Source organism: Sparus aurata, chromosome 2, assembly GCF_900880675.1.
Source record: "Sparus aurata chromosome 2, fSpaAur1.1, whole genome shotgun sequence".
In the NCBI taxonomy this organism is placed as follows: domain Eukaryota; kingdom Metazoa; phylum Chordata; class Actinopteri; order Spariformes; family Sparidae; genus Sparus; species Sparus aurata.
Window position 1 is genome coordinate 35,332,190 of NC_044188.1, and position 27,423 is coordinate 35,359,612.

A 27,423-nucleotide genomic window follows, 5' to 3' on the forward strand; every position below is an offset into this window, starting at 1 on the left:
CCTCGAAATTGCTCTAAGGACACACCCTACTGTAGGCATGAAAAGCATATCATCTCTCTATATGCTGATGACATCTTACTGTAACTAATGTAGCATCGTCACTTCCTGTCCTCTGCGATCTATTAGATGAATACGGCTGTGTCTCGGGCTAAAAAATAAACCTCAATAAAAGTGTGATATTGCCTCTCAACAACGCTGCCCACCAAGAGACAACATCTTATTTCCGGGGGAGCTTCATAAAATATGTTATCTTGGTGTGCAAATACCCAACCAGTAAGATCAGGTTTTCACTCTCAATTCAAGGTTTCCCCCAGAAAACTTGCTAAGCCCGGTGGTAGGTTGGAGGGGCGGCCCACCGCCACCGAAGCATGTCTCTTTTTTGTGGCTTACCCTAACCTAAAACCGAAACTTTGACTTTGTTAAAACAGCTACCGTCAGAGCTTATCTAAAGCTGAATTTAATAGCGGCCTTTTAAAACTAAACCACTGTGAAATTAGCGCACTTATTATCGTGAATATTTCATATATTGCAAAACAAACAACATAAAACTTACCCTAATTGGTCAGGTACAATCAACAGCTGTACAAACTAATTTGGATTAAATCTGGCGGTTTTATGTTTCCCATCACGGCACGGAGAAGGCTGCTCTTCCACGTGAACGATGGTTCAACGTCTCTGCCTTTGTTTGCGTTTTTGGCTTTTTCTTTGTGACATCCCGTTATGTTCAATCACAATTAGTCTAGTTAGCGTGAAGTGACAGTAGCAGTGGTGTGTGGGGCGTTAGGTGATGAAAAGACACCTGACCTCAGACCTGCCATGTGTTCACTTGTTGACCATAACATGTCGCCATTTAAATAAATATGCGCTGCTTAGCCTGGCGGTGGAAAATTAAGCTTGGCGGGCCGCCAGGCTTATTATACACTGGGGGAAACCCTGCAATTATGTCCCCCTGCTTAAAAAGGTAGAAGTGGATTTTGAAAGGTGGAAGTCCCTACCTATATCCCTAACTGGACGAGTAAACTTCATAAAGATGAACATCCTACCCAAATTTACTTACATATGTCAAGCACTCACAACCCCAATTTTGAAAGCATTCTTTAAAAAATTGGACAGCCAGATTTCTAGATTCCTGTGGAACGGTAAAGCACCAAGAGTCAAGCTTAAAACTCTTTGTTGTCCCACTGAGAAGAGAGGGTTTAACCCACCAGACTTCCATTTATACTATATGGCTGCACAATCCAAAGCTATTTGGGGTAGATCTAAATCTAAATCTGAATCTAGAACATTCACCAACATGGAAACAGATTGAACAATCTCAGACAACTGAAGTGCTGTCAAGTATTCCATTTATTCCCTCTTACCACAGGCTGGAAAATGTAAAAATCCATTGATAAAACATACAACCAAAATATGGCATGATATCAGACTAAAGTTAAAAGCTTTCAGAAAATACATAGATCTACTCCATTCCATTTTAATCCTGCTTAACCTTAGTCATTGAAATATGGAATTATGAAGAACTAGTATAACAGAGGAATGTGTACATTTGGACACATATTTTAGAAAGATAACCTGAGGTCCTTTGAACAGCTGAGGTCCTGATTTGGGCTTCCTTCAAATCACTTTTTTAAGTTCCTGCGAGTCAGAGACTATATTAGAGCGCAGCAGAGTGGTAAACTTGCCCCTTTGGAGGACCTACAAATAGACATTATGATACAAGAAAAACAACATCCTAAAGGTTTCCTTTCTTTTGCTTATGGGAGACTAATTATCCTTATGGAAAATAAAGTTCTCAGTGCAATGGTTAAATAGGAAGCGGACATTGGTGAGGATTTTGAGGACTCTGAGTGGAAGTCAATTTGTGCTAGCTCTCAGTCATTTTCTTACAACAGTGTGAGAGGGGCGGAATACTGTGAATACTGCACTTTTCTGTGCAATCATATTCTGTTTTCATGTAGCACCACCCGTGGCTTATTGCATCTTGCACAAGCGCAGAACGTACACACTACTGTGGAATAGGTAGCACGTCGAAGCGGTGTGTTCAATGCCACTTTTCTGCTGAACGGGTCAGACAAGAGGCAACAGGGTGGTCGGATAAAGGCAGTTGGCTGTTGGTTTCAGTCTGGGCTGTGTGTGGGGGGCCTTTATGCGCATGTTTTGAATAGGTAAGTGTCTGAAGCACTACTAGATTTCTGTTCTGAACAACATTAAAAAAGTTGTGGGGATTAATAAATAATGGATGTGGGCATTAAATAAGGCCGAGTTGGTGCAAACTTAAATGAGAAATTAGTTGTGTATACAGTTTTTATTGCACAGTGCACAGTGAGGTCTATTGGTAAAAATGCTCTTTGTAAAGTCTGACAGCAGCAGGAAGGAAGGATACCTCTCCTTCACACACTTGGATCTGCGATACCTCTCCTTTACACATTTGGACCTGCGATACCTCTCCTTCACACACTTGGACCTGTGATACCTCTCCTTCACACACTTGGACTTGTGATACCTCTACTTGATACACTTGGACCTGCAATACCTCTCCTTCACACAATTGGACCTGTGATACCTCTCCTTCACACACTTGGACCTGCGATACCTCTCCTTCACACAATTGGACCTGCGATACCTCTCCTTCACACACTTGGACCTGCGATACCTCTCCTTCACGCTCTTGGGGTGTATCAGTCTATCACTGAAGGAGCTGCCCAGTGTTGTGATAGTGACCTGCAGGAGGTGGGACTCCTTCACCAGCAGTGATGACAGCTTATCCATCATCCTGCTCTCTCCCACAACCTGCACTGGGTCAAGAGGGCATCCCGGGATGGAGCTGGCCGGATAAGTTTGTCAAGTCTCTTCATACTTGCTGCTCCAGCAGACTACTCCATAGAAAATGGCTGATGCCACAGCAGAGTCATATAAAATTTGTCAGGAATGCCCCCTGAGATAGTGGAGGATCCAGGATGTGAGGAGTTGGGTCCACTCCCATCAGCTCCAGTTTGTCCCCCAAAAGTGCAGGCTGTCTGGTGTTGAAAGCATTGGAGAAATCAATGGACATGATCTTTACAGTGCTGTCAGGCTTTTCTAAGTGAGACAGTGATCTGTCCAGGAGGAAGATGATTGTGTCTTCCACTCCAATGCCAGGTTGGCAGGCAAACTGGAGTGGGCCCATAAAAGTACCCAACAGAGGGCGGAGATGGATGAGGACGAGCCGCTCCAGAGTCTTCATCAGGTGTGAAGTCAGAGCAACTGTTCTGTAGCTGTTGAAGTCCTTTGGGTGAGGGGTCTTTGGTACTGGTGTTGGGCCTCGTGCCCTCATGCACATGTCTCAAACAAAGAGACCAAGAGAGGCCTGTAGTTGAAGCCAGAAGCCTAACTACTAGGGCCTCACACGAGGAACTACCAAACAAAGAACAGGAAAAAAGACCGACCAGGTGTGAAAAACGTGACCAGATTGACCTGCCCCCAAGACGTCACTCGGTCCCTATTGGCTGTGAGCCAGGATCACAATGACGTCACTTCCACGTTAAAAGGTCACGCAGCCCTCCTGCTCTTTCTACTCAGGCAGCGTCCGTTGTGAAGAGACTTCAGTTTCACGCAACTGCTGCCATAAGGGTACAACTCCGAGAAACGTTTTTCATTTTTAACCCTTTTTTTCTTGAGCTAATTTCAGTTCCCTCCTTGCTGGACGAGACAGAGACTGTTTTTGTTTCACTTTCATTTTTGTTCGGACGTTCGTCATAATTGTTTTGGATCCCGAGAGGAACACTGTACAACCCAGCCATTTCCTCACTGCCTGCAGAAGGAAGAAAAGAATCTTCAGAAGGAACGAAACCGTCCCTTCCATCGAGTCGACATATTGCTGTGGACAGCCTGCCATCAGCTGGAGGACCCTAAAGCTGATTTCGCGCCCGCGCTCCCAAACCAGTTGGAGCTTCGGGTCAGACGGACCCCACGCTACCGCAACAAGCGGCATCCAAAGTAAGAGGCTTTTGTTTGGGCAAAAATAGATAGTATATAGCATGTTTTTCTTTGTTGTGCTTTTGTTTTATTGTGAAAGGACCGCCGAGTCTGATTTATGGTTACCCGTACTGTGTGCTAACTGTGTTTGCTACGCTCGCTAGGAGCTCATTCAGGCTAATCCAACCTGTACGGTCTTGCCGCCGTGTGTGACCACAAGACGTCATATTCCGGCTCGATCAGCGGACAACAAACGAACCTCGATTCGCTTGCCGGCCACTGTTCGAGGGAGAGACGACCACTGTGCGCCACATGGTTGTTGTGCTTGTTTCTTTGTTGTCTGCTAAGCCCCGCTTAGCTTCTTCTCTCTTTTACTAACACACACACACACACACACACACACATACATACACACATCGAGATACACGTACTCTTTAGGGCGATCTGTTGTAAACTTATAGTTAACAACCCCGCTATAACATAAGACATGTGTCCAGCATATCCCCTTTATTGACTGTAAAGACGGACTTCCCCTTTACCTTTTTGGGACAGTGGCTATCATCCCTGTAAATTCACCGCTCGTGTGACCAAACCGCACACGAGATCAAAGACGGCGCAACCGCTGCCTTTGTTCAAACCTCGCGTGCACGTGTAGTGATCACCTTTGGTCGATACAGTCACAGCCGCCATTTTTGAATTCTAGGTATATGAATCAGTGAATCTGAATTCATCATCTCAGAATCCGCGCTCTCGCGTGACACTATGTCACGTCCGGTGTTTCCCTGTAGTCTCTCCGACTAGACTTCCCAAATCACGCTCACCAATTTGTAGTACGGCGAATGTGACTTTCCAAGCCACGTTCGGCCATATTTGTAGTCTTTATTGGGGGCTTCCTGTGTCACACACACACACACACGCGCCTCCACCCAGGTACCTGTTTGGCTTGCTTATGTTTTGATGTTGCTAGCTTTGTGAAGGAAATTGTTGTTTGTTAAAGTAAGTGGTTTGTTCTGTGGAGAAAGCTTTAATAAACACTGTTGACTTTAACTGAGCAGCATCTGTGATTATTTTGCACAACTCCATATTGTAATAACTGCTGGTTGAGATGGCTAGTGCTCGGTTTCACGCCTTCCCTCTTGTCTAATTATTGATAATTTCATAATATTGACAAGTTGACTAATGTTCAGGCTATGAGACTCAAAGGTAAATCATTTGATTATTGATCCCTGATTTCAGGGTGGTGCCCCATGTTCATTAATGACTCATAGTTACCTAGGTTTCATTAATCAACTATAATAAATGTAATTCATTAATAATAACATATTAATTAATAATCAATAATCAATAACGATTCCCAACACTGGTAACACGCAGGAGGTTTTCCAAAGCAATGGCACTTTTCCCAGCTTCAGGCTCATGTTAAGGAGGTACTCCACCATACTACACAGCTGGTCTGCACAGGACTTGAGGAGCCTGGAGCTGACCCCGCTGAACCCGTAGCCTTCTTTGCCTTCATTTTCCTCAGCTTGTTTCTCACTTGGATAGTGGAGAGGGACAGATTAAAGCAGGTTGGCCGAGTGTTGGGTTGGGGGAGGTAGTTGGATGTCAGGGTGGCATTGGGGGGGATGTGCAAGCTGATTGCAGTAGAAAGGGAGGTAGAGATGAGAATGGGGCAGTAAACAGGGGGTAGATGGGGGAGGGGGCAGCAGAGATGACTCAATAATCATTGTTCCAAACATCTTAAGACCGTGGTTTGTAGTGTTGTGTCGGTCACGAACGTGTCGTTCAAACGAACAAATCTTTTGAGTGAACGAAGTGGACGGAATCACTTCATGAACTGATTCGGCCGGTAGTGGGACTGCCGCGGACGTGATTCTCGTTCACTTACTGTGCTGAAAGTGGCGCTGTGTCACTCACTCACTCACTCAGGGCAGAGGAGTTGATTCACGTTCAGTAACAGTACTGCTAAAATTAGCGCTGTGTTGCTAACATCCGTGTAGCATCATGTTAAGTGATTTACTGCACAGTAAAAGTCACTCACGTTCGCAAACGTGATTCACGTTCACGCTGATTCAGTGACAACGCAAACATGATTCACGTCCTTAACAGGTCGTCTGCGAACGAGGGACGCCAGGACGTGAATCACGTTCGTGCTGTCACTCACTCATGATTCGCGTCGCTGAGGACGTGATTCTCGTTCACGTACTGTGCTGAAAGTGGCGCTGTGTCACTCACTCACTCAGGGCAGAGGAGTTTATTTACGTTCAGTAACCGTACTGCTAAAATAAGCGCTGTGTTGCTAACATCCATGTAGCATCATGTTAATTGATTTTACTGTGCACAGAGGACACTTTCACCGTGTAATAATTTTAGTGCATGTATACCACTCAAAGCAGCGCTGCGTCTCCCGCGAATGATTGTGTACTATAGTCCGTGAACGCACTGTCCCTCAGTAAGTGAACGTGAATCTCAGGGCTGATTAATGAACTGAATGACGGATCGTTTGGCTGCTTATCAGTTCAGGGAGTTGGAGAGCACTGAATGATTCGGTGAACGAATATTTTGAAGGAATAATTTTGATGAACGGATTCTAGAGATTCAGTACAGTAAAAGAACTGCTGTTCCCATCACTAGTGGTTTGGCCTTCCGAGTCAGACAAAGCCAGGCCAAACTAGCACATTTGGAAATGCCCTGTGAGTTTACCAGCTGCATCTCTTTCACTGCTCTGTCTGACAGTTGGCCCAGTTTGTCCCTTAATTTATTCCAGCAACTTGATTATTTTGTTCAGTTCATGTAAAAAAAGACAGCCACATTAAAAGCTAAGCCTCCTCAAGTTTAAAGTTTAAACTCAATTTCATAGTTAAACTTGTTCACAGTTTTAATTGGTGTTTAAAATGTGTATGTAACAGTGTTACATTTAATCTAGGTTATTATTATTATTACTATTATTATTATTATTACTAGTATTATTATTATTAATATTAATAATAATAATAATAATAATATATTAATAATAATAATAAGAAATAAGAAATCCTAGTTGAGGAAATATGTTAAATTCTCATCAATCTGAGATGTGTGTCAATAAGCCCAGGCAACAATACACCCCAATTGGGCTATTTTTTTTCTTTACTCCTATCAAAATGAAACTTCACACAATGAAAGTACCCATAAAAAAGTAAAAAATTTTGTATTACAAGTTTCTTTGAAAATGAATTTTAATATGCAAATGAGCTATACACTAATCGAATATGCCCAAAATACACCCAAAAGTAACTTTTTTTGCATTACAACTTTCTTTTGAAATGATTTTGAATATGCACATGAGCTCCACACTTATTGAATATGTCCTAACTTGCATAGGCAGAAACACAATTTATATTTATATGACAAATACATCGGTCCAATCTTCATCCAATCATCCTACTGCTGATGGGTAATGGCAATGCTGCTTTTAGACTGGCCTCTAACCTGAAAACTGCCTGGCTTGGTAGTACCTGCCAGGGATATAATCCCCGCCAGTATAGTCTTCAGGATCACGGAGGAACACAAGCCTCCCCACCACGACAAGGTAGCAACAACAGGGGATTTTATTTTATTCTACTTTTTTGTTTTTGTTTTTAATTTTTAAAACATTTTTTTAAGGTTTTTCACCTACTGCAATGATGATGCCTTTCCCTACATTTTTTGTGACTGTTTGAACACCTTAGCATGTTCGAGAAAGCTAGTGTCATTCCTTACTTTTTTCAGTGCCATTCCCTTTCCCATGCCAATTAGTCAAGATTTAGAATCACAGCCTAAAATGGCATGGATGAAGAGGAGATTGTCACACACCTTGGGACCCAGTAACTCCTTCGTCTGCTTTATGCACCATATCCGTCTTGTTTTTGTTGCTTTCTTTGGTTCTGGTGCCAGAAACAGCTCCTGTGCATTCAGATCAGCATGATGCAACAAGAGTACTAACATGTCTGTGTCATCACCTACTAAGACTGTGTCTTTTGTTCTGGCAGAGGCAATGGCAGTTTGGACAATGAGCACATCTGCATCATGCTTTGCATGATCTGTGATACACCCAGCCCTCTCAAGTTTATCACTGAGATACCCCAAGAACCATTGTTTGTTTTCCTTATTGTTAAGGAACTGGTCCTTTTTGGGTTGGATAATCATGTCACCAGAGAAGTTTACAGTCACACCGGGAGTAACACCTGCTCGAAGCAGTTATGTGGCATCTTTTATTGTTGGTTCTTCTTTGTAGCCATCAAAGACTATGACAGTAGCCGTACCATATTTCTGTGTGACATATCTGACATACATTTCACAAACACTGTCATTAGTGGACCGTCGTGACCATGGTAGACGATGTAGTAATGCACCCCCATCAAGGACATGCTGGACATCACTGCTGGGTTGTCTTTGCCGCTGCTCAATAGATTTCCAGAGGACATTGGCAAGAATAGCCTTGTTTGCCTGTAGGTGGAGGTAAGATGATTCAAACAAAGCAGGCGGGTGACTGCGGAGTTCATACTTGAACAGTGATGGCAAATCTTCACAACGGTGACTCACTGCTACAAGCCGCTGGAATAACAGCTGTGGATCCACTACCTCTGTCTTTCCTTTAATTTGACAGCTGACCTAAATGCAAGTGTCTTTGCTTGTCAGCTTTCCTGAAGATGAATTCCTCCACTGGTTTCCCTACCATAGACTCCAAATTCTTGCACCAAATTTCCCTTGATTTCTCAACATTGACTCCCTGCTGGGCTGTCATACCATTAGCAATGTTGTGCAGGGAAGGGTTCTCAGTGAGTAGGTCGTTCTCTTTGAGATGGGTGACCAGGGCAAGAGTGTCACTGACATCTCGAGTCTGCCTGGCCTTGGACAGGTCTTTATGTTGGTTGCTGGCCTTATATGAGACACCTGTGAAGGACTGCATAGCATTGTTGATGTTTCCACATGCTGGCATCAAGAGGCCCCACACCAAGCGTTGAGTCTCTGTAAATCCTTGTCTTCTTGTTAAGCCTTCATGTGTTTTTACACTTCTCATGAGCACCTGCTCAATAATGAGATCAGTGGACATTCCAGCCCAGTACCTGTTGCTCCGCCTCACTACATGAAATCCCTCCTCAAATTTCTTGTGGACATCTGGATGTGTTTCAGATAGGGCTGTCATCATTTACAGGTAAACATAGGCCGACTTTGCATATAGTTTGTGTACAGAAGCGGCAAAGTAGGGTAGCATATCATGAACACACCGAAGGTGCAATCTCCAGTTGCCGGTCCTCTAGGCTTTGATGAAGTTTCTCAGAATATCAATCATATCAAATCAATCAAAATAAGCCCATTAGGGTGTATTTTGGGCATATTCAATTAGTATAATGTTCATTTGCATATTCAAATTCATATTCAAAGAAACTCCTAATACAAAATGTTTTACATTTCATATAGACTTTCATTGTGTAATGTTTTATTGTGGTAGGAGTAAAGGAAAATATTAAGCCTATGCGGGTATATTTTGGGTAGCCTATATTCGATTAGTGTATAGCTCATTTGCAAATTCAATTTCATTTTCAACTTGTAAACTTGTGATACAAAAATGTTACTTTTTCATGGATACTTTCATTGTATGAAGTTTTATTTTGATAGGGGTAAAGGAAAAAAACAGCCCCATTGGGGTGTATTGTTGTCTGGCCTTACTGGCACAAATCATGGATTGATGAGAATTAAACATATGTCCTCAACTAGGATTTCTTAGGACTTTTAGTATGTTGCTCTGGACACCTCATAGAAATGATCTATGCTGAAAAAATCTTTTACAATTAGTTCTATTTTTGGCTCCAAAATGAGTTACTTTGCCTGGACTACAAGGAGTGTTTCACACCATTGTTAGGGCCCGAGCAGGGAAACCTGCAAGGTCCCTATTGTTTTTCCAATGATGGCCACCAGGCCATTTATATTGGTGACCCCTGCTGTGGTGCATCTACGTGGAAATGCTGATTCAAACTACAGAAAGGCGGGTTAACGAGCCATGCTGAGAGTTGCTCTGGACACCTCATAGAAATGATCTATGCTGAAAAATCTTTTACAATTAGTTCTATTTTTGGCTCCAAAATGAGTTACTTTGCCTGGACTACAAGGAGTGTTTCACACCATTGTTAGGGCCCGAGCAGGGAAACCTGCAAGGTCCCTATTGTTTTTCCAATGATGGCCACCAGGCCATTTATATTGGTGACCCCTGCTGTGGTGCATCTACGTGGAAATGCTGATTCAAACTACAGAAAGGCGGGTTAACGAGCCATGCTGAGAGTTTATAACCGAACAGAACAATCTAATACTGAATGTGTCTGAAGAAAAAACAGACTGCACACTGCAAAAAAATGCTTGACTGGGTGGAACAAACACTGTGAATGTGGCACCTGGTCCAGAGGGATATTGGTGTATCAGACAGTGAAGGCAGCATGGAGTTCAGTTTCTTATGCGCTGACGCTGTTAGCATCACCATTGCTAACTGATGATGATGTCAGCGGAGGTTGCGGGGCTGAGGCGGGAGCTACGATCCATTGAGCGGCTCATTGAGGATCTTCTCCAGCAGCAAAGAGAGCTGTGTCTCTGGCTGACATGTCTCAAGCCTGCAGGTAGCCAACGGGCCTTAGCGTTGAATGCAGTGGCTGCTCCTGCTGATGTCCCCTGCCTGACTTCACCAGGATCCCAGTCCTGGGCATCTGTAGTTAAGGTTCGCAAAAGACTCTCTCTTCCGCTCTACCACCCGTCCAGTATCGGCGGGGATTTTATCCCAGTCTCTAACTTCTTCTCCCCTCTGGCTGAGCTTCCCCGGAGCCTGTCCTTTCTCCTATTCCACCTCCTGCTTGCACTGCGGACCTTGTCTGTTCTGTCATCGTAAAACGTTCCACTCATCCCAATTTCACCTCGTCCTTGGGTTTGATGTCCCCTTCATCGCAAGCTGCACTATGAACTTGAGTCTCTGACCTCCACAGTTGAAAGCCTCGGGAGGAGGTGTGTCCCATCTGGTCCCACTCCCATATTGACCAAGAGCTCAAAACGCTTTAGCCGTCCTCTAATTTGCACCTCTGGATGCAAGATTTTTGTACTGCTACTGGTCTTTGTTCATCCTAAATGGGCATGTGGATCCTAAAAGGATGGTACATCCTAACGGATGAACCCACATTTATTTAAATCAGTTTTACTGCTTTTAGTCTGAATTGATAGTCTCCCCAGCAGGACCTGCCCAGCATCCTGGCTCTGTGTTTGCTAGCCCTGTCCTGGACAGTGCGGGTCTCACTGGTGCTGGTGGTGCTGGTTTTATCAAGTAACTAGATCATTGAAAGATCAATCAGCTAATTTATGCTTACTCAATGTAAGGTCCCTCGCAAATAAGTCTTTTATCAGGATTTTATCATGACAAACAATATTGACTTTTTTATCATCACAGCATCCAAGATTAATCCTGATGAATGTGCCCATCTCATTGAGATTTACTACCAGAATTCACTTAAAGTCCACACAGAAACAACCTCATCATAGTTAAAACCACTCCTTTAATCCCTTCTTTTAAATCAGCAAATTTCATTTTACTCAATGTAAGGTCCCTTGCAGTAAAACACTGAAATGATTTTAACTGTTCTCAAGTCCTGCTTGGCTGCTTCTCTACCTTTGAGAGTACTAGCTGTATTTTAAAGAATAAATTGCCTATTTTATGTGTTTTCATTTACCGACCCTTTAAACTAATTTCTGGTATTATTCAGGAATTTTCAGACCTTTTATCAGTCATCATGTTACAATATGACAGAGTTCTCATTCTTGGTGACTTTAATATCCATGTCTGTTGCCCTTCTTCCTCCTCGTTCAGCTCTGATATTATGAAACTTTTAGATTCTTTTAGTTTGACCCAATATGTAAAGCAGCCCAGCCATGACAAAGGGCACACACTTGACCTTGTGCTCGCCAATGGTTTCTGTGTGGATGAGGTAAACTTGGTTGATTTTGCCGTCTCCGATCACAAGGCAGTGCCGAAAACCCTCTGAAATTCACTCTCAATTCCTTGCTTCTACCAAGCTTGTATGTCCTCTTTATACAGGTGAACAACATGACCTCACCGTATGTGAACTTGTCAGTGGCTTTAACAGCTCTTGCACAAATATTTTAGACTTTATAGCTCCAGTCAGACTTAAAAAGCTTAGACCTCATTCTCTGCCATGGCTGAACGAAGATCTAAGGACTTTAAAGAGACGATGAAGGATGGCAGAAAGGAAATAGAAAAAGGATGTTCACTTATCAGTGTACAATCAGAGAAGCAAGAAACAACTATTTTTCTGAGTTGATTGGCAAACAGGGTCATAATCCCAGAATTCTTTTAAAAACTGTTAATTCTGTGGTCGGTCCCCCTCCTAGCCAGCCAGTTGAATCCTCCCCAGACAAATGTGAAGAATTTATTAATCACTTTTTTTTACAAAATAGTGGAGATTCTGCATCATTTTAACACTGAGTTCAGAGAGATGGTAGTTTACTCCTTCCCACTCATTAAGCTTTAACCCACTTCAGTGAAATCTCTTTGTTTACCCTGAAACGTACAATTACACTTTCAAAATCATCCACCTGCCTTTCACACTGCATTCCCACTTGGTTTTTAAAAGCTGTATTTCAGACTGTTGGTCCAGACATCTTAGCCATTATCAACTGCTCTCTGTCTACTGGTTCTTTCCCCTCCTATTTTAAACATGCCACTGTTTACCATCTTTTAAAAAACCCTCTCAAGATCCCTCTCTTTTAAGTAATTTGAGACCAATCTCAAAGGTGCCTTTTTTTATCCAAGATTTTAGAAAAAAAAAATCTTTTCCAATCAACTGATTTCTATTATGAAAGACAATCACATTTTTGAAAAAATTATAATCTGGTTTCCGCTCCCTTTACAGCACTGAGACTGCACTGGTCAAGGTCGCCAATGACCTACTGCTTGCAGCCGACACAGGCCTGTATTCAATATTAATTCTCCTTGACCTCAGCTCAGCTTTTGACACAGTGGACCATAATTTCTTAATGAGTCAAGTGAAGAATTACGTTGGTATCAGTAATGTGGCTCTGGATTTGTTTATCTTGTATCTGTCCAAAAGATCATTCTTTGTAATGTTTGGAGAAGTCTCCTCTTCTTGTGCTTCTCTTCTGTGTGGTCCCTCAGGGGTCTATTTTGGGTCCCCTCCTATTCACTGTTTACATGCTACTGGGGCAAATCATGCTTAGACACAACACTTAAGACAGCTAACCAAGATCAGGTCATTCTTGTCCTCTGCAGACTTAAAAAAGGTCATCCATATTTTTATCTCTTCCAGACTGGACTACTGCAATGCACTTTATTCTGGTATCAGCAGGCAAAACATCCAAATACTGCAGCTGATACAAAACGCTGCTGCTAGGTTTTTAACACGTACTAAGACACAACCATATCACACCAATCCTTGCTGCCCTTTACTGGTTACCTCTGAGTTTTCTTAATTGATGGCAATTGTTGTAGTTATTTAAATCAGTTGGAAAAAAAGGACAAGCAAGTGAACCTTCTGCTAATGAAAGTGCCAGTTTGTCTACTGCAATGGTTGCAAAAGGCTATATATTTTTATATGTATTTGTTGGAGCACTCTGTTCCATGTTGAGTATAATAAGACATACTATATTGCCAAAAGTATTCGCTCACCTGCCTTGACGTGCATATGAACTTAAGTGACATCCCATTCTTAATCAATAGGGTTTAATATGATGTCGGTCCACCCTTTGCAGCTATAACAGCTTTAATTCTTCTGTGAGGGCCTTCCACAAGGTTTAGGAGTGTTTTCACAAATTTTACACACATGTGGCCATGGAAGTGATTGGAACACCTGATTTCAATCTTTTGGACGGGTGAGCGAATACTTTTGGCAATATAGTGCATATATAATAAACATTTGATATAATGTATGTTTTGTACATTTTCAATTTACACATAATTTTACATGATTTTTGGTAATAAATTAATTTAAACAACAAAAAATCTGAGTAAGCCGAGTCAAAAGAACCAGCTCACTTAAAAGAGCTGGAATTCCCATCACTACCCATAATAACACGATAAACCATTTAGAATACCAAATTAAAAGAATGACTGTGGTGTGTGGCAATGTTTAAACAAGCACATACAGTGATTGTTTGTTTTCTGGGTGTGTTTGTGTTCAGCTTTAGGGTTGGGCAGTGAAAGCATGCAGACTCACTGTTTAGCTCCCGACAACAAAGGTGATTTGTGGGGTAAGGGAGCACTAGAGAAGGAGATTCCTGCAGTGCCGGATGGACTTTGGTCTAAACTAGGCCTGGTAGAATCTGGAAAGAGAGAAAGAGGAAGAGAGAAATACAATCACTTGAATTGTTATATTCAGGGGTGTAGTGCTGTTTGTTTCGTACCAAAGTGCAAATAAGGCATGCATACATGTAATAAGTGTGTGTGAATGCACACGGTTACATTAGGGCTCATTTTGAAGGTCAAGTAACCACTGTTCCTACAGTGACAAGTTTGAATACATTAGCTTATTGACCACATGATTAAATGTTGACTTGACTCTCATGTTGAGAATATAATGCAGTAATAAGGAGCAGGCGACATATCACAGAAGTCATATGGACTTTTTTCTTTTTATTTCCTCACTTGAAAAAAGAATGGTTATGGTTATACTGTATGTGTGGTTATCTGAATTATGCAAAACTGTTAGTCAGTTACACACATGAAAAACAACAACAACTCTGGCCTATTGAAAAGAACTGTAGTGGTGCTGTAAATTAATATTCCTACTACCAATAGTAGAAATGTCCATCGTGGGAGACTGTCACATGTTTGCAAGTCACAAGCAAGTCTCAAGTCTGTAGCTTCAAGTTTCAAGCAAGTCTCAAGTTACTGTGGAAAGAGTCAAGCAAGCCAAGACGAGTCCCTGCTATAATTCAAGACATTTTTCAGGTAAAGGAAGTCATGATGATACATCTGTCACTATGGGTTTTGAGTTATAGTTTTGCAGTAAACATACCGATCTCTTCAGCCTCTCTCCCGGTCCCTCATCTTCCAGAGGTGCTCTTTCCTACAAGAGTGTTTCTGGCTCAACTGCAGAGACAATGCAACTGCGACTGTAACTACGGCCCACAATCTGCTGTGTAAGCTCAACCAATCCATTGGTTTGTCTTTTCATACCAATCACAGGAAAGTCAGTTATGCTGACTGAGATTTTGTCGCCCTTGGAGTCTGCTAGACAACAAAGTAGCACCATCAAATTTAACAGCAGCAATTGCAACTGGTGTGTGATGGTAGCAGACAACATTTTGTGCAAATATAATGTGTTGAAGAGATATAGCAGCATTTTATTAATAGCTTCAAAGTGGCGCTGTTAGAGCAATTCTTTAGTATGTTGTACACATACCAATGGACAACTTCTGTACCTTTGAGTAAAATTGTATGAAATTTTACACATTTGTGCAGTGTGGCTGTACATACAAGATTACCAATTTTGGTCAGAAATCTGATTTAGAGGGGGGTGGGAGGTGGGTGGGGGGTATAATGTTTAAAAAATTATACGGATGTTGCTGTACTCGCTGTGCTTAAATAAAAAGTAAGTGAAAAAAAAAAAAAAATCTGATTTTGCATGGAAGAGTAACAGCCTGTTGAGTGCATCAGGCCAGGCCTTTAAAAGTCTGACAATCAATTACAGACAAATGGTAAGTGATGAAAAAAACCCAAAACAAAACAACAAACAAATGGATAAGTTCACGTTGAAAAATTCAAGTTTAGTGTAGATACTGTATATGCCACTGGAGACAAAAAATATATTTCCCAAAAAAGTGAAAATTGTGGAAAATTAAACAAATCAAATTCTATTAGTATAAATCAACTGACTCAGCTACATCCAGGGGAATCCACTGTACAATGAAGTTTTATTTAAGCCACACGGTTCATGAGTTGGCCAAAAAGTAAAATGCATAATAACTGATCGCACATGTTGAGCATACTTGTAGAGAACCTGTTTGTCAAGTATAATTAGTGGAACACATATAGCTCATGAGATATTCATGAATTCTTGTGACTCCCATAGAAGGCTATTAAAAAAAATATCATAGTAAAAAAAATCTTTATTTCTCAGTTACTGTCAGAGAGATTACAAGGCAAGCAAATAGCCACTATGGCACAAATTTTCTTGGCATATGAAAATTAGCATAATGTGTCTATCTGCAAAGCTGTAGGAGAAGTGGTCTTTTGTTTATTAGTATTTCAGCATGTTGCATCTCCTGGATGCATGAATATTGAGTCTTTTTGTATCTGAATGCCTCAGAGAAATGCTCAACTCCACTGCCTTGCATACTGTTGTTCTCTTGTGATCAATGCCAGATTTGTTTATTTTTTGACTGTAACTCTCTATGATTGCTGCCTCGTGCACTGGCCTTAAAGTCTCACTATTCAGAAAAATTAGAATATTAAATAAGTCATCTGTCATTGAAACCAAATGTTTAATTGCACTGTGTTGAGTCTTTCATCAGTATTAGTCAAACAAGTCTCAAGTCCCAAATTTGCAACTCAAGTCCAACTTGGGTCAAGTCATGTGACACAAGTCCCCCCACCTCTGAGAAGCACAAGTAGTTGCCGCAAGGCCCAACATTGAGTCTGTCCAGTGACAGGGTTGGTAAACACAAATCGACCTTGCAGACTTCAGTTGCAGAAGCCCAGGAGGTTACAATTGGTCACTTCATTGATAATGTAATTATGCTTGGCCCTTTAATCTAGAGTGCATGTTAGTAACATGCTTTGGTCGAAAATAGCTAAAGGGCACAGCAGGGTACTTGAAACACCAGCTTCACAGCCCTGCTCTAGGTGGCCGGTTTCAGTGCCTTTCCCTTTAAATGCTAATAAGCTACTGCGTGTGCCGCCCAAGGTGCCGCTCACCTCTTCCTGCTTTGTGGAAGATGTGAGGAGGGCATCGTGTGACCATGGCAACAGTTGAGTTTGTGGAAGAAATGGCTGCCGGAGAACAAACTGGAACCGTACATGTTCGAGCTGGAGTCCGACCCAGAACAACAAGAGGCTCCAGAAGAAAGTCAGCAGCCAAGAATGACCATAGATGTTTCTCAGTGGTTAGTAGTTAAGTTTGTGACCTCGACATTACTTTTATGTTAATGCAGACTAACGAAAGTTTTATGGGCTTACTGGCCGTCTGCCCCGCGATGCACAGATAACAACCACCTTCTCCTGCCTCGAGTGTTTACATCATAAAGCTTAGCCAAACCTCGGCTGGTGTTGTTCAGTAGCAGTAACGCCGATGAAATTTAGCAATTGTCGTTACTAGTGAAAAGCATAACCCCATATTATTTATTTACCTTTATGTAGCCAGGTAAGTCAAGTGGGAACCTGTTTTTATTTGCAGTGACGACCTGTAATTAGCTACTGCCAACAATTTTCAACAACTGTAGTTTTCAATAAGCCACAGTTGCCTCTCATCACCTCTCTACCAGCAGAATAGTTTTTTAACCAGTTACAACAGTCTATAACAGTGGTGTCAAACTGATCCAGTAAAGGGCCATGTGGCTGCAGGTTTTCATTCCAACCAAGCAAGAACAAACCTGATCCAAATCAGGTGTGTTTCATTCCAACCAAGCAAGAACACACCTGATTTGGATCAAATCGTTTAGAAAAAGTCTCCCGCCTACTCCTGCCTTGTACTGACCGGATTGGAGAAACAGTCCATCTGGAAGTGGTTAGCACACACAAACATTTTTTTGCTAACTGTAGCTGGGACATAGCCTTCAAAAATGAATATATCCATGCCGCTCTTCTGTCCTCTGTGGCTGGAACACAATGGAGTGTTGTGTGCTCGTCTTTACAGCCAACAACAGAACACTTCGCATTGGGCACCGACACGGTGCTTTCATAACATATTGGCGGATCTCCGAAAAGGTAACGCTGTAGCTGGTGGGTGATGACACCTGTTTGCATACTTTAAGAAAATGTTCCAAAATTACGGTCAGGGCTTATAGGCCTGTACATCCTTATCTTTTATAAGGGCTGAATGGTTCCGCTTGATACATGTTTACTTAGACAGGCTCCTAAGACAATCCTAAGTGTATTTAGAAATGCATTAGACTGACACATTCAAAGGAAGAGCAACTTTTCCTGTTAACATCTTCCATTACAACAAGCAACGTTCAGAAAAAGTGGGTGTTGGTATGTGAATAATTTACCCAAACCAAATGTTGTTTATTTCACAAATTAGTGTTAGCTTGCATTTTCCCAATAAACATGACTGTGTTAACTGTAATATTACTGTGCGACACTAATCATTAATCAGTGTTGAACATTGCTTTCTTCAGTGCATCTACCAGATAATGCTGTTTTAATAAATTAGCTGACTCAGCGAAAAGTTGTGTGTTAACTGGGGTCTCAATTATAAAACATTGTGTAGGCTCCATACTAAAAGTGTATGTGCATCCAAAAGCCGAAAAAATATTCTGGTAAATAAAACATCGCCTACGCACAACAATCCGAATTTCCTTTTATAAATACCCAGTCCACTTGGAAATGTGTGCACATGGATTCGCCACATATACAACCCAATACACACCCAAATTCAACCATAAATGGTCAAGACAATGTGCCTTATTTTGTGCATCCACAAGCTCTATAAATGAGACATCTTTATTTTTATGATTTACCGACAGTAGCCCTTGTCACACAGAGACTCGTAATCACCACAACGAAGGTTCAGCTTAACGCCGCCCTTGTTTATTCACACTGAGCTAAGCAGCAGACCCAAATGAGGTGTGATGATGGCGTTTACGTGATGATGACATCTGTGTGTTTTTTACCAACGTATTTCGCAGGTTCCTCCTCTTAATCTAAACATGTACCTGCTGACTGTTTATAACCATATGGATGCTGTTATTAAGTGTTGTGATTGAGATCCTGACACACCAAACAACCTTGAAAGTGACAAACACGTGTTTTGCTCTAAAATACATGATAACATCATCACCATCAGTAAACAGGATGCTGTCTAACTCTCACTCTAGGGGAGGGAGGCTGTTTTCTGGGGAAAAGTTCATTGAAGTCTCTGTCAGGAGGGCTGACCGTCGCAGTGATTTTTTCAAGACAGTAACTACAACAACACAATAGTGGAAGGAGTCAAACACTTAAAGTTTTTTGCCGGGGACAGAAGCCATGTTTCGGGCAGAGTCAGTAGGACAGAGAGGATGACAGACACTTCTCCACTGTTGTTTGGTAATGTAACGTTGCTTTGTGGGACATTTCTCTTTATTTTTTTTGAGTGATGGATCCTTTTAGTTATCACATTGTGGACACCATCAGAACAACACGCCCCCTCTCCGCCCGCCGTTTTATCCATTAAAACATGTACGGTCCTCCAATGCTGTGCCTCTGATTCTACCTCTGGAGGAGCATCAGAGCCACAGCGAAATTTCACCGCTGCTGCCTCTGAGACTTGTACACAGAGGAGGATGCGGAAAAATTGGAGCAGGATCCCCGCACTCAAAGGGCAATGTGAATGGGGCTACTGACTGAATGACTTCACAGGACAAAAGAAAAAACTTATCAAAGAATGGATACAAATTAGGATTTTATGACCTCTTCAAAGGTATAGAGTCATCGTGTTTTTCTGTCCCTTTTGTTGACCATGGCAGCAAATTAGAATGCATTGTTTGTCTGTTCTGTCTGTTGACCATACTGACAAAACATTTATATTGTTATATCTTTTAACAAGCGTTGCAAGAAACCTGATGGGTCTTTGGGATGCTTACATGTTACCAGACTTAGTAACTGTAATATTAAGGCAAATCCTATTAGAAACACATTACAATACTGCTTAAAGTAATTTATTACTGTTACAAACATGCTATACATACATAAGAGATAAATGGTAGTGCAATGGCATGTAACATGGTTCAAGGTCATTTTTTTTGTGGTGACTACACTGTACATTAATTGGTAACACATTTATCAGACCAGACATGTTAATGCAAATAACATATGATCGTATCCCTGATAAAATGCAAAGGCGCAAGTTACAAGTCTAGCCTGTGCTATTTATAAATGCTTGATAGTTGATAATGGTGAAGTTAATCAATATTCATTCACTTCATCCACAGAACACACATTACTGGTTTTAGTTTATTTTATTTTTCAGGTCATCAATAGGCAGGTGACTGGATTTTGTGACATTTTTCAACAGGCCTCAATGTTTATGACCTAATTTTGTAAGATAGATGCTGACTGTGCAGTTACGTAATAAGGAATGACTTGACCCCTCCTTCTGAAGTCAGGGCAAAGTCTAAGCTCAGTTCCTATGGTGTGGCTCTATGAATTACTGTATTCCCACAGAGAAGTGTTTTTATCCTTTGCTAATGTGCTGGATCAAAACTCAAAATGCGATAACTAAACTAACAACATACATTAATAACAGGATATCAGGTATATAATTGCCATAGGAGCATAAAAACAAGCAGTTTTTCTAATTATGAGGTCAGAAAGTGACCTGGTGAAAGTACAGGTATTCCTCACTCGACGGTTATGCTGCTCAGACATAACTAGTTTCTCAGGTTGTATTCATGAAGATTTCCATTTAGGGATAGGAATACGAAACCTTTGTTACACTTTCAGTAACAACTGCAGCAACTGTCAATGGGGCAACAGTATTGAGCAACAAACTGAGTTTTACAAACTGTTGATTTTAAATGTATGAAAGCCAGTCAGAGACAGCTTTTAGCAAGAAAACTGAAAGGCTTTGGGCTCAGTCTTAAATCAAAGGACCTGACAGACACCCTCCCTTGCTTTTAATATCTCTGATTAGTGTGGGCACTTTAGTAAATAGAAACAAGATGACTGGGATTGTTAAGACAGCAGGCCGCCAACAGAAGTAACTAGATGATCTTTACAGTACAGCTGTACACAGCAAAGTCCTGTCAATCATCAACTACAGAACATATCCCCTTTACCCAAAGTCTGAAATGCCTCCCTCAGGGCAATGCTACAGAAAACCCCCAGCAAAGAAAAACATCTAGAATGGTTGTATTATCCCAAATGCAATTAATGTTCTTAACACTTTACCATAAGCTTAAATATCCTGTGCACCAGAGGTATGAATGCACTGACTGTTATTTGTCCTGCCAATGTGATTTTTTAAATTCTTTTGGACATGTTTGTGTTGATATCTTCCTGGGTGAGACCAAAGACAATTTTTTCCTTGGGCTGGACAGTAAAGTTTACCATATTTTATTATATAATGCCTACAAAAAATCATTACCAAAGCAGAAGCATAAAACCAAATACCAGAAAAGTCAACTTAAATGTAACATGTGAAAACTGAGCACAGGTTTGACAAATTTCAGGTACAATAGAAATACAACATTAAATGGCAAGCACAGCAAAGGCCTGATGTTGTCTTACTTCCAGACTGCTCAGATGAGACCAGCCTCTTCTTCCTCATTGACCGGTAAAAGCGTGAGTTCCTGCGGATAGGCTCTCTGCTGAAACCAACCTTTGGGTCATCGTCATCATCGTCCTCATCATGGCTGGGTTGAACCACAGCTGCTAGTTGCTTCTCTGGGTTTTCCTGTGACTTCTGACCCCACTTGCCTCTGAACAGGGCAGTCATAGACATAGTTAATGACTCCTTTTCTGATCTTGAAAAACAAATGAGTTAGAAAAAGTGTTGGCTTTGAAACTGAGAGAAATATTTATAATTATCCAGAATCCAAGCGAATATCCATGCCTAGAAATTAAAAGATCTGGTGACAAAATTAATCCAAAATAGAGTAGAAACAGCAACTACTGGGCTCTATCTCCCTCCTATCAGAGACACGGCAGTATTGTTAACTACGTAGGCAGCCTTTGGAACCAGGAAAGCCGCTTTGCTTATTTCAGCCTAAGCTGTTATTATTGCATTTATGACTCTCTCTCCTGCTCTTTGTCCCTCCTCTGTTTGGCTCCCTCCCTCCATCCCTGGCTCTAACACCACCCTGTTACGTGCTGACATTCCTGAACTCAACCTGGCCTTACCACACTCCCTGTCTGTCTGCTTTAAAACTCTCTGTTGTGAAACCTGAAAAGTCACCTGCTGACTACTGCCTGTACATTTCCTTCTGCCCTGGCTCAGATGTTCCCACGCTTGGGCCTACTTATTCAGCAAAAGGTTACATTATTCATGTTAAAGTAGAGAACAAATTATAATAATACAGCATGTATTTTGCAAGTGGTACAATACTTCATTATGTAGGAATGTAAATGTAAAATGTTCCTCATGTATGAAAGTAATTCTAACAATAATAATTCACAAGTCATAAATAGTGCTTTGCCAGATACCCAAAGACACTTTACAAAGGAAACAACAAAACATAAAAGAACAATGGCCTAATCCACTGGTAAAGGGAACATATCAGAAAGAGAGGGAAATGGGTATAATGTTTCTGGCCTCAAGTGACAATGAGAGTTCAACATTTGCTTTCTCTTTTTCTCTATACAACAATACATTTGCCTGTGCTGCCATTATCTTATTTATTTAAGACAGTGTCCCTAGAGACAAAAAGTGTTTCCTGCACTGCTGTCCAAAATCCCATAATGTGTATGAATGTTGTTTGTGGTTTGATGGGCAGATAAAAGTTGAACAGAGTTAATGATAAATGAGTATGTAGGTGAAAATATGTTCACTGTATGCAAGATGGTTAAGCGGATAAATAATGCCTTCGTCCATAACCAATGACTAGCAGTCAGAGTACCATTGTATTAACATGATTTAAAAGGTCACCCACTAGAAAGCACCAAAAATAGTATTTTCCCTCAGATTTGCCATAAGGCAGAAGTTGTTAGTGTTTTTTGACATGTGGGAGATGAAATGTCAATGACCCTGGATGGATTACTGCTTTCAGAGAGGCCTCCATCATCTGAGGCAATAAGGGGCTATAAACCAAAATTCCAGTCGTCATTTCTAAAAACGTAATCATGTGCTTAGGGTCGGGTAGGGATGCCGGGAACATGTCCTCACCAATATCCAAGTATTGGTACACAAACGGTTAACATATTTTGTTCTCTACTAGTCCTGCCTCCCTAAACCAATATAGCTAATAGGATTGGCTTTGTGTTTTCTTGCTAAGGTGTGATAGGCTGGCTAATGAATGTGGGCTGGCTGTGGTAGCTAGCTATGCATTTCTGAAGCTTGTAGAGACAAATGCTAGCTACAAGAAAATGATAAACATTTTTATCCTCTTACAATAGTCCTGCTCTGTTTCAGTCGTGTCATTGATCCGTGAGGAATCAAGGACACCTGTGGTAATGAGGAGGACAGGAGAGGAGAGACATGGTGCTGAGATTAAGTTGCTCAGTTTCCCGCTGTCACCGTGCATTAACAAGCTTCAGTGTTTTATTTATCATCTGAATATTGCAACAAAATGTAAATATAATGAATGCCAAAATTTTCTTTATTTAAATAAATCCTAAAAACACTGCTCAGAACCACAATAACACAAGTGAGTCTGAACAACATCTGTGCATCTCCAGGGGGGTATTCCAGAAAGCAGGTTTTGTGAAAACTCTGAGTTTGTTAACCCTGAGATGAGAGAAACTCTGAGTTTTCAGTTCCAGAAAGAGAGGTAACTTAAACTCTGGGTCTGTTACTGAGGTAACTTACTCTGTGAAACTAATCTGCTCACTCCTTTCCTTCTCAGTCCAATCATGTTTAAGCAGAAATAATTCACATAGTTTTACACCAGGAGGAGAATTTAGTTTCATTTCAGCAGCCAGAAAAAGAGAAATAACTCACATTTCATTTGGCTTTCTTCATTTCCCACGATAACTACAAAAGTAACCATCTGTATAGCCTATTGTATTTTTTCCAACAACGTAATTTCAAAGTCGTGGTTTCTAGTAGCATTGAGTATAAGATTAAATGATTTCTCGTTCAATCTGTAGACAGTAAGTGTGTGTCTGCCCCTAATGTTGGGTCCTGGGGGTGAGTGACGCCCTCAGCCTCTGGTCACCCAGCTACCTGACTCAGGACCAGCTCCTCTGCCTCTGTCGGACATGCTTGAGGTGGAGGTGAGCACCACTTCATGTTTATCTACTTAGCAGGATGTTAGGAGACAGATGTGTGTTAAACAGCATCTGTTGGTGGTAAAAGCTACTACAAGTTAAAATATACGCTGAATAAACTTTTACTTTGTTTAATATGTATATTAATATGTAATATGTGAATAAGCCATCATGAGACTGTTTCTATATTTTCATTTTCAGCTGATTTAAATAAAATAAAACATTGAACAACATTAAACCACTTCCTCAAAGGCTTATATAAAAGAAAGTGATGTTAAATCCAAGATGAAAAGACAACCGAATCTAAAACTCTGTAAGTGATTGTTATTACAGCCGCAGCTGTGTTAACTTTTTTTCCCCCCAGAAAATGTCTGCTTCCTGTTTTCTCCCCTGTTGCCATGGCTCCATTGATGATGGCTTTTTACTACTTGTCGGGCATGAACCTAACTCAGAGTTAACATACTCAGAGTCGACTTACCTAACTCAGATCAGCTGTTCTGGAACTGAAAACTCAGAGTTTCACTTCAGAGGGTAAGTCAACTCAGAGTTCAGGGTTAGGCTCAGAGTTTGCTGAACCTCCTTTCTGGAATACACCCCAGCAGGACAAATTGGACAATATTGATGTGAAACAATATGCCAACAGTTGATTTCTGTAGCAGACAGGCATAGGCATGTTTGGCTCCTTCAAATAGAGTAAGGTGGTGCACCCTGAGCTGTTCGTTCAGGGGGTCAATAGTATAGTCTTGTATGTTTAAGTCTAGATGTAAATACAAACGTACAATGGTTTGAAAAGCATCAGTACATGTCTTAAAATATGTCCTTCAAGGTCCCATACTTTAATTCATAGAAATATATACATAGACGCCGCATCGACTGCTGCCGCCCACTAGAGCAGCGTGCCTACAGGGCGGCCATCTTGGAACAGGCCCACTCGCTCCTACAGTGCATTACAGCTATGGAGGAATGGTGTTTCTACACAATAAAAGTGATAATAAATCGCTCAGTTGTCAAGCTATTTTCACAAGATTTGTTTGTCAAACGTCATACATGACAGACAGACAGACAGATTATATGTATATATATATATATATATATATATATATATATATATATATATATATATTTATATATATATATATATAAATATATATATATATATATATATATATATATATATATATATATACATATATATATATATATATATATATATATATATATATATATATATATATATATATATATACATACATATATATCATTATCATTATGTTATTATATTATCATTATATTGTTTTAATTATTACCGGTATTATTATTATTATTTCTATTATTATCATATTAATTTCATTATTACTGGTATTATTATTATTGCTATTATTATCATTATATTGTAGTGGACTGAGTGGACATAATTCACCATTTGGTTAGTTTCTTTCTCACAGACAACAGACTCTTAGGCTAAGCACCTAGTAAGCGTCAGTGAGTAACCATGGCAACAGAGGCGCCCGGTAACTCAGATTAAGCGTCAGTGGGTTATCTTGGCAACGGAGGAGATGAGGAGTTTTTAGCAGTTAGTGAGTTTTGAGTTTGGTGGTTGAATAAACGACTGTTAGGCAGTCAAAGAGAGAAGTTGTTCGCTTCCTATTTTCTACAACTTCTTCACTGGTGACCCCGACGTTTGTCTGCTGGACGCCTCCACAGACATCTCTACGAACATGTCGACTAACGCCGTCTCCCTTAAGCTGCCCGACTTCTGGGAATCGTCTGCCTCAGCCTGGTTTGCCCAAACAGAAGCGCAGTTTGCACTCCGGGAGATTACCGCGGATGCCACGAAATATTATTATGTGGTGTCGGCACTGGGAAATTCAACGGCCACGAGAGTGGCGAGTTTTCTCACAAACCCACCTGAGGAGGAGAAATATAAAACATTCAAAACTCACCTGTTGAAAGCTTTTGAGCTTTCCGACGCAGAACGAGCCGGCCGGCTTTTCTCCATCCAAGGCCTCGGCGACAACAAGCCGTCTGAACTCATGGACAGGATGCTGGATCTCATGGGAGCACACAAGCCGGATTTCCTCTTTAACCAACTCTTTCTGCGGCAGCTACCTTCTCGGGTACGAGCAGCGCTGGCCAACGCTGCCATTACGGAGTGCCGAGCTCTAGCCGAGGAGGCTGATAAATTCTTCATCGCGGGACAGCAACACGGCGCGGCCGCACCGTTTCCCGTTCAGTCTTTCACGCCAGCGACAGGACACGTTACGGCTGCCACGCAACCCGCTGGCCTGTGTTTTTACCATGCAAAGTTCGGTCCCAAAGCCGGCCGGCGGTCAGTAGTGGCCATGAGCGCTGGCCATACAGGTAGGCTGCTATTCATCAAAGACAGCATCTCCGGTCGGGGGCTCCTGTGTGACACTGGCGCTCAGCGGAGCATCCTCCCTGCATCTACAGTGGACATCCTGGGTGACGGACACGGCCCCCCCATGGCAGCTGCAAATGGCAGCCCCATCCGCACTTATGGCACGAGATATGTGAGGTTGTGTTTTGATGGACAGACGTTTGGCTGGGATTTCGTCACAGCCAAGGTAACTTTCCCCATCCTGGGCGCGGATTTCCTTTGCGCCTATGGCCTGCTGGTGGATGTCAAAAACCGCCGGCTGATCAATGCTGCCACCTTCTGTTCATATCCATGTACCCTTGGTGGAACAAGTTCCATCAGATTATCTAGCATGCTTTCAGCCACGGACGATTTCCTCCGTCTCCTTGCTGAGTTTCCGGACCTCACACAGCCCACCTTCTCATCTTCTGCTACTAAGCACGGAGTAGAGCACCACATCGCCACAACCAGCCCACCAGTTTACGCCCGGGCTCGACGCCTCGATCCAACCAAGCTGACCGTCGCAAGAGCAGAGTTTGAAAACATGGTACGTCTCGGCATCATACGCCGCTCTAACAGCCCATGGGCTTCACCACTCCACATCGCCCCGAAACCCGGTGGCGGGTGGCGCCCATGCGGCGACTACCGTCGCCTTAATGATGCAACCACACCTGACCGGTACCCAGTCCCACACATACAGGATTTTTCATCCCACCTGGCTGGCAAAGTCATCTTCTCCAAGGTGGACCTCGTCCGCGGTTACCACCAGGTTCCAGTCCATCCGCTGGATGTCCCCAAAACTGCAGTTATCACACCGTTTGGACTTTTTGAATTTTTGCGCATGCCATTCAGCCTAAAGAACGCAGCACAAACCTTCCAGCGCCTAATGGACTCAGTGCTGCGAGACCTGCCTTTCATTTTTATCTACCTTGATGATATCCTCATCGCCAGCACATCCAGAGCGGAACACATGTCCCATCTCAGGACTCTCTTTGAACGA

The 27,423-nt window shown here is 41.8% G+C and overlaps 1 protein-coding gene across 1 annotated transcript in view; it reads right to left on the minus strand.

Annotated features, from left to right (window-relative positions):
* Positions 1–21,834, minus strand: part of ngef (neuronal guanine nucleotide exchange factor) — a 97,519-nt gene extending 75,685 nt beyond the window's left edge. The window contains exons 1-2 of the mRNA XM_030441955.1: positions 21,410–21,834; positions 14,199–14,304 (exon numbers count right to left, since the gene is read on the minus strand). Of these exons, the coding sequence (XP_030297815.1) occupies positions 14,199–14,304; positions 21,410–21,623 (320 nt within the window). The 5' untranslated portion in view covers positions 21,624–21,834. The remainder of the gene's footprint in view (positions 1–14,198; positions 14,305–21,409) is intronic.
* Positions 21,835–27,423: the final 5,589 nt, after the last annotated feature.